At 32.0% G+C, this 11,353-nt stretch overlaps 1 protein-coding gene across 1 annotated transcript; it reads right to left on the reverse strand.

The window, feature by feature from the left end:
• Window positions 1-2,070: 2,070 nt before the first annotated feature.
• LOC121119837 (uncharacterized) lies at window positions 2,071-7,910 on the reverse strand. The gene is made up of 4 exons (XM_040714638.2): window positions 7,063-7,910; window positions 3,456-4,140; window positions 3,263-3,393; window positions 2,071-2,509 (listed from the first exon to the last, which is right to left on the reverse strand). The coding sequence occupies exons 1-4, from the start codon at window positions 7,447-7,449 to the stop codon at window positions 2,150-2,152; spliced, it is 1,563 nt and encodes a 520-aa protein (XP_040570572.1). The 5' UTR covers window positions 7,450-7,910; the 3' UTR covers window positions 2,071-2,149.
• Between the last annotated feature and the right edge of the window lie 3,443 nt (window positions 7,911-11,353).

The following is an 11,353-nucleotide window of genomic DNA, read 5'->3' on the forward strand; positions in this document are numbered from 1 at the left end:
CCTTAGAAAGTTTAAAATTTGCCGGTAGTCAATAAAAATATGCTTCCTGGAACTAAATGTACTACTATAATGTCTGACAATGTCCGATAAGAAAACAGATATATTTTTCAATTGTCACAATCCACTATCAAGTATGTACGTGTCTGACAATTAATTTTGATTGCGTAGTTCATTAAATCGTAATGTTTCAATACAATCATCATCTTGTCCTGAATATGACTTACGATTTTAATAAATATTTGAGTAATTGGCGAAATATGTTTAAATACTAAAAGTCACATACCTATGAATAAAAATTTAATTAATCATAAAGTAAATGTCATAAAATTAAAAACTATAGTTAGACGTTTATACGTATAAAAATGACATTTGTAAAAACAAAGGCAAGCCATAAAACTTCCGACAAAAATTGAGTTTGGAATACATTTGTATACTTTAGCAAATCGTTATACGCAATTTCTATCAACAAGGATTATTGTAAAGTAGCAAAAATTAATCGTCCCGTTGAAATAATTCCAAATTTGGGGATATCATTCAAAAGGGACCATGATGTTGGGGCTAAATTAAGCCCCATAAATAAAATTAAGGCTTAAAACAATAGTAAAAGCACTCCAGGGCATATCAAATTGTTCCCAAAATTTGAATACACAACATATAATTGACTGAAATTTATATGTAGAAAGTGGGAATCTAAAACTTACAGTAGCATGACTTTGTTAAGAAAAATGGGATTTTTATCGAATCAAGAAAAGTCAACTCAAAACCAATTTTTGATATGTTAAAACATTAAATTTAGCTATATTGCATATTATCTCACATTTCATAATTTTTTGGGGGTAAATCATTCCCAGTGTAAATCACTTTTGCCAGGTATTTTCAATTATCTTAATTCATTAATAAAAACAAATAAATTGCTAAACTAGTTTATAAATAACCTTAATCAATAACTTCTTGTCTTAATTTTACGTTTTTAATTATAGAACTCTAAGAAAATATGTAAAATAACATAAAAGGTATACCATTCTGATTTTCAAACTGTTATTAGAAAAGTTATTAAGATATAAGAAATTGAGGTATGTACATAATATTACAAAAATGGCTAAATGTAAGAGAAAATGACATTGATAGATGGGGTATACAATTTTAGTACTGCGTCCGTGCACTTAGATATTTTTTTTAACTTTCATTACACTGAAGAATTTGGATACTTAGATAATAAAATATATATAAAGTAGTACTCAAAAATGGTTATATTTTAGTTTGATGTCTTTTTTTTTTTTGCATTCCATGGTTTGTTTTACCTATACTTTTTGTCGAAAAACTACGCCAAATCATCAAGAAAAACATTTTGGAAAAACTTTAAGGCTGATGAAGCAGGGTACAGGACATATTTGGATCCATAAAAAATAATTTTCCAGCTTCTCACATCTTAAAGCATGGGAAAAAATACGGCAAAATATCATAATTCAAAAAAATATATTATTGAATAGGTCTAATGTCCTCTTACACAAGCAATGCTTGAAAACAGATTGGCAGCTCTTGTCGCCGAAAGACGTATCCATAGGGTACAATATTGACATAATGGCAATTCGAAGCGAATCCAAATTTGGATGAATGTTGTAGCAGATATTTTTCTCAATACATCCTACACTGCAATGTATAGGGGGTTGAGGTTAGAGCTGGAAGTCAGAAGTCAGCCATTTTGTTGCTGCATAAGTTTTGATTTTTCTTGGCTCCATGGTGCTGTAATGAATTTCTTAATTATGTAGGTAGACTGGATGTAGATGCCAATGGTCTCTGATGCCTTTTTGTAACGGACACGGGTGTAGAGGAGATTGCAGACGCTTTGCCTTTTTTAAAAGTGTTCTGACAGTTTTACACTTAGAGATATAGGTAATGATGTAAACCGGTGTTTTTTTTTTAAATTGCCCCGTTCATTTGTAATTGGTAATATAATAATTAAATATTAAATTCCTGACTAATGAACATTCTTTCAATTTTCAAATTCAAAAAATTCAACAGGAAATACTGTGATTATACAAATAAGTCATTGTGCGTAATATATGATTATTAATAAAGAAAAATAATTTTTCTTTAAGGAAATGTGTGTTTTTTTTTGTGATAAGTTAAAATATATTGACAAATTAATTTAAAATTTATGAACAAGTATAGTAATATTATCAAAGGATCCTTTAGAAATTGCATCATTACATAAATGTTTTAATCCTACTTTGATGCCACCCAAGGTATTACAATGTCGAGAAATACTTTTGAGGGCCTCCTCATTAGAATGTGTATCCCATAGTCCATCAGATGCAAGTATCATAAATCTAGGTTTATGCTCCAGGAGAGAGAAACTCAATATATCTGGCTCACAATTAATGAGTTTCTTGTCTTTTAAGGGAAAGTCACCTAGTGCTCGTGATGTTGCCAGAATACCTTGAACGCGCCAGACTCCGTTCATTGAAACGAAACCTCCTGCTTCCTCGATTCTCTTTTTTTCTTTGAGCTAGAAATAAAAAAGTATAGTTTAGGCCAAAATCATCAAATCGAAGGATCAAAGCTATAAAATAAAATGTCCAAATGCCTCGGTTAGCTAACAGGTGGTACATTGAAATCTGAACACTTATGAATTTAATAATTAATGAAGGTTGATTGATTGGAATTAATTAATATTTCGATATTTTAAAGCATTAGTTGCAAAATAAAAGAAACTCTAGCTTTCTAGCTTACGTACAGGTCGAGAAAATGACCCTTGAACGTAATCTGTGAATTTCCATTCGCTCACTCCAAGCAGTAGGGTGTCTCAAGGACCACCGTCTACACCGTTACAAGACTCTTTTAAATTAGTTTTGAATGAATCTTTTTAGTTCTTTTGAACTCTTTTTTTACAATTTTGTTAGTAGGGTACTGCCCTAATGCCAATGCCTACACCTTTAGTTTGCATGCCAATGAGAAGGCCAGCAGTGTCCTTTATCCAAACTCTGAGGCCCTCAAAACCACTGTCAGTCAGCATTAGGAACCCTTCATAAATTTCTACATCCGCAGTGGGTGTCAGGACTTCCTCGTCTCCTTGGCAGCTATAATTACCGTGAAAAGCAGCAAATAATTAAGAGAGCTCAGACTCACATCTATTTAAAGTATTAATTTTGTTGAAATTCTAAAGTTAATTAATAAATTACATCTTGTTGAAGTTTAAAATTCAATGTGTTTGGATTTTAATGGACCAATCTGTATGATTCAAAACAATGGACCTACGTACCTGAGAGGGCTTGTGGTCATAAGAGAGAGGAATTGTTGCTCCGTTCTCATTGCACAAAACTCCTCTTGAATCTCCCACATTTGCAACCCAGAGGTTTTCCTCATCCAGTACGGATAAAATGAGTGTCGTTCCTGTAAATATAATTGTAAGTTGTAATATTTAAAAAGAAAGACTTTCTAAGTCATAAATAGACCTGAATAAGAGGGTTTTTCCTTGGAAGCATCCAGCAAAAGTAAGTCAACATTATTAATCTCTTTGCTTAAAAGCTTTGCATACAGAATTGCATTATTTGATGAAAGATATTCCATAAGACAGGGACCTTTTGTTGTGGAGGATGAATAAGTCTTCTTGGATTTGTGTGACTTTTTTGGAACTAGCAAACTAGTATTCTCTGATAGTTGATTGGGTGTGGGGTCATGCCCTGAAGAAGTGTATGGCTTTCCTCGAGGTGAAATCAAAGGGGATTTTTGGGATTTTAAAGAGGGCGGAAGGGGAGCATTTCGCTTGACTTTCAATTTTTTTATGTCAGGGCTAGATGATCTATTCTTTATGGATGTTTTAAGTGAGGAACCAAAATCAACTGGTTCTTCTGATGTAGTCAAAGAAGACTTTGAGGTTTGCTCTAGCGGTGATGTTGATTCTGCTCCCTGCTCCCTCTGTGTAATTCCTGAAAAGTTACGATAGTCCGTCTCTGACAATTCAATAAAATCCAGCAATTGTTTGGAAAGCGCATGTTTTTGGGATTTTTCTAGTAGCTCTATGGCTTTTTGAGTGCCAAGGAAGCTCTGCGATTTTTTAAAATTCCTCAAAAGGAGAAGTCCTCGAAGCTTTCGTGTGAACTCCTCAACCAAGTACTTTCGAACAAAGTCTGCAGCAAACTAAAAAAACAAAGATATGATTCGACATGAGTGGTGATTTAATACATAAACAATCTTGAGTATGAATCAATTAAAAGATAAATGTTAGTTAAACTTATATATCTCATAGAAATTTAGAGATGTGATTGTGAAAAATTTCATAGTAAATTATTGATTAATTGTCAACAAAGTGTGATTAAAACATATATTGGTCATTTTTCAAAGTAGAGAGATGCCAGAAATTCCTCAGCTTGTTGAAGTCTGGCACGCTTCCTAACATTGTGTTAGTGATGATAATTTTTTTTCTATTGAGGCTCTATTCAACCTTACAAAATGATGATATTTTAATTAATAAAAGGTTAAATTCACCCTATAGGATATATTAGATGCAAAACCGCTAAAGTGCACCTTATCTCTGTGCCCTAGGGGCACAAAGATAACAGCATTCATTACGTGGGTACCATCTTAAAGAAAAGCCTCCACACATGTACTAATTTCCACTTTAGGTTAGAAATTTATAGCTTTCAACAGAGTTGTACTCAGGCTCACACCTTCCTTAGGGACAACTTTCTGTACTTTTAAGACCTCAACATATGTTCACCTTCCTCTCGAGCGTTAACTCCTTGGGATACCCTATCCAGACGCATTTATGGAGGGGTTGTGTGCTACTCCTCACAGGAGTGTCTAGTCTCTATGGACTTCCATCAAGAAGGAGTGGTCAAAACCCGAGTCTTACTACAGTGTCAAGGTCTGCAAAGGATTTATGCCTAGTAGGTGAGAGCTCACATAACGAATAAAAGTTGTGCGGAGCACTATTTTCAGATGATTGTGTTAAAATAATGTCCTGACAAAACCTCTCGTTTAAATTTTACTATTGAAAAATTGGAAATAATAAAATAAAATAGCCATTAAACTTTAAGGAAAAAGTTTCAAAAATTAAATTTCAAATATTATATTTTTTAGGAAAAAACAATATTTCCTTAATTTGGGAGACCCTGCAGCCAACCCCTGTGGACGCCCCTGAATAATGGCATCTGAATATAATGAAATATCCCCGGTTAAATTGTCATCGAACAGGAATGCAGTAACAATTACTACAACATTAAAATTCTTCGAAATCTCATCCTCAGAATTGTAGTCAAGATGCCCCTTTTCTAAAAGTTAAGGCTGCTTGTCTCCATTGCGTCCTCTTATGCATAATCTCCGTGGCAGAATACATAATACAGAGTGATCTTTTTAGTCAAATATTTAGCCAAGATGGAGAATGCTGATACTTGAATTTCACAAATAATTATATATGAATGGAATACCTTGATATTGCCCCAATATCATGTTTATAAAGTGATTTTGACCTCGACAATATCATGTCATCACTCATCAGCTGATAAACTATGCATATAATACAGCTAAAAAATATAATAGCAAATGAAAAATGGGATTTATCTAGTGATATCCATTTATTAAGAAAGTTTTACTCTGTTCTAGTGTTATTTTGTATAGTATGAAAAGGCCTATTGAACCGTTTGAAACGGTGCTATACAAAATTGAAATTATAATCTGTACTTATAGAGCCGATATCGTAACCGTAACAGCCTCTCTTCACCTCACACTAAAAAATATATACGCTTATAAAGCTAGCAATAATGAAGTTGTTCTAAATAAATAAAAAATCCTCATTTCTCTGAACCAGCTCCCAGATGGATGTTTAATTGGACTTAAGGTAAATTTTTGATGTAAAATGTACCAAAATAATGGTACCTACTATTGGAACTACTTCGAAAATATTGGTATTGTATCAACACTACTCCGTTCCAATCATGTCACTATGTACAGGGTTGATCTTATCTAGTGGTACACATTTTATTATTTTCAATCCAGAATGAATTTGAAAATCCTGGAGGAGGACACATTTTATCTCTGAACAGAGCAAGCTGGTAAGAGCAAATAAGATTCAAAATTTTCGCAAGCCCAACAAATTTTTTGGCAAAGTTATACATTGATGGCACTGTGAATAAGCGGAACAGCCGCTACATCCAAACCGAAAATTTGTACAATGTCTCAGCTTCAGTGAGGCATGTCTTCAGAAAAAAAAAAACTCGTGGCCAGAAATGGCGAAGTCTGTCCTCCCATTTTTGTGGAAATGATGAAGCGGCTTAATGCAGATCCTTACATCGAACTTATCGCCTAAGGAAGTGCTACCTTAGGCATGAGAAAAGTTCGGGGATAACTTTGTTTTCCCTCAAAACGGAGCTCCGTGCCATAGTACTGCTATGCCCTAGGGCTTCCTGGACAACTTCCCAAACTTTGGGGATCTCAACATTTGCCCACCTTCCTCTCCCGACCTAAACCTCTTGGAATACACTATCTAGGTGTAACTATCTGGAGAAGAGGGTGGTTTCTACTCCTCAAAGGAGTGTCCAGTTCCTAGAGGCTTAAGAAAGAGTGGTAAAAGCTCGAGTCTGACTACATAGTTTGGCCTGCAAGGAATTTGGGCCTCTTATTGAGGCAATTATTAGACTTGAGGTCTCACATATTGAATAAAAGTTGTGTGAAGCATTATTTTGAGATGATTTTGTAAAATAAATGCCCTCACAAAACACCTTCTGTAAATTTTACTCTTCAATAATTGGAAACATATCCCGTGTACCACTAGATAAGATCATCAAGGGTGTTATCCCGTAACGTTTAAAAGCATCATTACTAATATTACATATACTAGAGGTAATTACATATATCTGCAATTAGTTAGATTATCAGGTATATAGATAGAGAACGATTGGAACTTTCAAAAATTTAATGTTCCGACAAAATCCGAATTTTTAAGGGTTCAATTATTTAAGACTTTTGATCTTATTAAATTTTTTTTTAAAGTTTTACCGATTAAAATCAAACTGATAATTATAACTAATCAGTCGAGTCAAAACATAATACGATTATCCTCACCTCACCCCCGTGTCCATCTAGCACGGCATTCACCTTCACAAATTTTTGACTGTCCCCCGGATCAACCACATCCAATGTAAGAAAACGATCTTCCATGGACGGTCGTTTTCCTTGAGCTGCATGTATGTATATATGTCCTTGAGAATCTACCCATGAAATATCCGGAGTGGAGTTTCCAAACATCCCTTCACCAGATCCACTCACTAGAGACCTCTGCAGGACCCACCGTCCCGACTGAATAAATACAAGAAGAGCAATGACAAGTAGGATTTCAGGTCGAAGACAATTTGAAATCGTGGGATGGTAAACGATGAGTTTTCGAAGCAGTTCCAAATTAGAAAGTAAAGACTGATACACGACCTGCTCTTCCAAATCGTCTTGTTCCATAATGTAGCTATTGGGTTAATTTAGCTGTCAATTATAGTGGGTAGTTGCATATAGGAAAACACTTGAGAAAAATAACAACTTCCCTCATACACTTTGTCTATTAGAAATAATAGAACTTTACTATGTTAAAAAAGAATGCTTAAGTCTTACATCTTCTTGCTTTCATGCCCTAAGTAAAACTAAGTGCGCCGTCTTTCTAAGCCTTTGTTACCTATAGGCTTTATACACATTTAGCATAATATATATTATAAACAAATAAAAACACACAATTATAATAAGTTTTTTATTATACAACAATTTGATGGACTTATTCAAATGCCAAAACTATATCCCTTGTAGATAATAAATTAATCTTATTTTGACTTTCTTCTCAATTTATAAGTCAAAATCAAATATTCATATCGATACATAATATCCCTCAAAATAAGTGTTGATTAAGAAACTGGGGGAAAAATACACTCATTTAAGTCCGAATAGGATTATCTACATATATGAAAATACAGTGTGATTGGTAAATAAGATGACTTAAAATACAATATTTCCACCACTTTTTGACAACCTTCCAAAAAAAAAAAGCCTGCGTGTTTATTTTGAAAGTCGTTTTAAACTCTCTTTAATTACTACTGTATTATTTGCGAGATGAATCATTAATAATGTGTCAGCTAAGGAAATATTTCAAATTAGACAAACCTTTGATTTGTGACGTATTGAGTAACGTGTATCAAATCATAAATATATTTTCGGTTACCTCACAAACATTTTTTTTTATTATCAGCTATCGGTCTTTCTATTTATTTTCCCTAATTAGTGTTCTTAACGTTGATTGGATACATTTGAATCAGTTCTTGTTAAGATGTGTATGCCATTTATCAACAATTATTGAAAAATATTGTATATTGTGTTTGAGGTAAAATTGTTGACTTTTTGATTCTGAAAAAATAGACTAAACTTTTCAAAGAATGAAAAGGAATACAATATTGAGGCTTTATCACAGGTCTTCTTTATTGATATATCTCTCTTGATATGCTGATTCTAGCTGATTTTAGGAAACATTATGAGCATTATTATTTCTCTCCTCCAAGACATTTTTCAAATTATCAGGGTTACCATGTTGATTTTCGGCTTCTTTATTTTTTAACATGTCCATTCTACGTTGGATTTTCATCAATGCTCAAGACGTTATATGATAGACTCTGGTTTTCGCAGACTGTAGGCAAATTTTTGGCTCTTGGAATTTTTTGAATAATGTTTCGGAGAAAAGTATTATTGCTCTCATGACATTTGACTAAATTAGCTGCAAGGATCTGTAAGATAAAGCAAATAAACATAGCCCCACTCCTTATGTAGTAAAGATATAGGCCGGAATTACTCCAATGTCGATCTAAAATTCTAGAGAAGATCATCAAGGCTGTTATTCCGTAACGTTTAAAAGCATCATTACTAATTACATATACTAAAGGTAATTACATATCTCTGCAATTAATTAGATTATCAGCTATATAGATAGAGAACGATTGGAACTTTCAAAAATTTCTAAACAAGAGTGTTACCTCAGTGGAATCCTACCTCCTTGGAGTAGTTGGGATTCTTTTGTATCACATGTAGGTTCATAATATCCAAGAAGTTTGTTATCTTTAGAATAATTTATCTGTTTTTATCTCTCCTATTTTTATATTGTTTTAGGTGTCCTTGCATTACAGTTCAACGATTGAGAACAACTCGAAGCTGCGAGGAAAGTGATAAATAGAGCTCAATGAAAAGTCAAGATTCAATATTATTTTCATTGAGGAGTTATGAAGATTCTTCAGGATACTTTATTGTTCCATATAATATATTATATAGGGAACTTCAATATGACAGCATATATTTAAAAAAAAAACCTTCCTACAATTTATATAAATGTTTTATAAATAATCTTTTGTGCAGTGGAATTAAATCATTTTAATTTAATTCTTTGTAGTATATTTTTCATCATTTATAAACGAGTGATGCCTCACTTGTATTACACTTTAGCATCTTAATGTTTGATCTATGTGTTACCTCAGAGAACAGTGCCTTCTTTGTATAAGATTTGCTTAATCAAATTTGATTACATAAAGTATATTGTGTAATACGAAACAGTTAATAGATTTTGTATCAAAAGTGTATGTATATAGAGCCATTCATGTGGTTCAAAATTAAATTTAGGTTCTTTTAATATAATGAAGTCAACTTTTTGAGGATTTTTCAAAAAAAAAAAAAAAATTATTTATTTATTTTATTTCCCGTGTTTGTTTAAATGAGGGGTCAGTTTTTTCCAGGTTCCAATTCACTACAAATATAATAAACATTATATCATAAAGATTTAAATTTTTATCCTAATATTTAAATATTATTGTTGAATGCTGAATAATACAGGACAATGCTTATATCGTAATAATCTTTCTTTATTATTAATGAAGGAGACGAGTAATTTGATGAAGTAAAATAAGATCAAATAAGGCTTAGTTAATCGTTATTAAATTCTATCAACTATTTTGCTTTTTAATAATCAAAGGTAATTGAAGTGTGACCAATTACTTTTAATTGGCGGACCCTCGCTGCCACTTCTGGTGCATTTGTTTTTTAATAGTCTTTCGTATACGACATTTCGTACGTATTATGTACAATCTATTTTTATGAATAATAGTATTTTTTTATACGTCAATAAAATTAGGGAAAGGGCGTTATATTTTTATTTGTTTAAACGTTCCTGTACCAGAAATATAATAAATTAGATATCAATTTAAAGCTTATTAAATTTAAAATAAAATGATATGTAAATCAAACCTCTAGTCCTTTTCTATCAGTAGATATGACAACCTAAAGTCAGGGATTTATATCACAAATTTCACAAAAGTTATGGAAGAAACAACTGAAAAAACAGTTTTATTTTAAAGCCCTGGGCACTATCTTTCATTCAAACATAAATAATGGTGTTTTTTTTAATGTACATTGTAAATTTTATAGGTCTACAAAATTCGGAATTCAAAATTATTGTCTCGCAAAAGCTGTCATTTTAAGGAGAAATTGGTTACAAATTCAAATTTCTAGGCTAAATTGCACAAAATAAAGGATTGAAACTTAAAATATCAAACTCGACAGACATTTTAACCCTAGAAAAGACTTATTAAATAATTTTCAATGTTTATTTTCTATCTTAAATATTTTTTTTTTACACTTTTATTTTATGAAACTGTGGTCCAATCTTCAAACATGCCCATATATCATTAAAACATTTCCATTTTTTTTTTAATTATTTCCAAATCAACCTTTATCTTCATATGGTTTTAATGAAATTAAATCTATATCTCAGACAATATATGTTACTTACGATGTGATAAATTTTCAGTAGGGTGATTCAGATAGATCACTTATTTTCCATAGACATGGCCTTTCCTGACCCAAATAATTACTTAACTAATATCCATCTGATATGCAATTCATAATGGAAAATATAAAAGGAATTTAATTAAGTGAGATGTGCTACCTTCGAAATTTAAACTACTAATTTAGATATAAACCTAGAAAAAAATATGATTTTTAGTACAAAATAACAGTGCTATGATATTTGAAAGATTGGATCGTAAATATAATTAATGTATGATTTCGTCATGGGAACAATTTGTAGATTTGTACGAAAGTTTGCATTGAAATTTGACAAATTTAATTAAACGTTTAATTTAAATATATATATGTAATTAACAATCCGGTCCAACTCCACAATTTTCATTATTTTATACACATATTCGATGATTGACCTACCAGATTGTGCCTCATATTCGACGTCCATAATACCAGAAATGAATGATTGGAACCACTGCTTGGCTGTTGCATTCGATACTCTATTAGGTTCATAAACAGCACAAATATTTTGGGTGCATGT

Source organism: Lepeophtheirus salmonis, chromosome 6 (genome assembly GCF_016086655.4).
Source record: "Lepeophtheirus salmonis chromosome 6, UVic_Lsal_1.4, whole genome shotgun sequence".
Lineage (NCBI taxonomy): Eukaryota > Metazoa > Arthropoda > Copepoda > Siphonostomatoida > Caligidae > Lepeophtheirus > Lepeophtheirus salmonis.

Excerpts from the sequence above, each read along its gene's own strand:
- LOC121119837 (XM_040714638.2), bottom strand. The coding sequence starts at position 7,449 with ATGGAACAAGACGATTTGGAAGAGCAGGTCGTGTATCAGTCTTTACTT. Across the intron at positions 4,141-7,062 it reads TAGATGGACACGGGGGTGAG|TTTGCTGCAGACTTTGTTCG; the intron begins GTGAGGATAATC and ends TTGTTTTTTTAG. Across the intron at positions 3,394-3,455 it reads GGAAAAACCCTCTTATTCAG|GAACGACACTCATTTTATCC; the intron begins GTCTATTTATGA and ends TTATATTTACAG.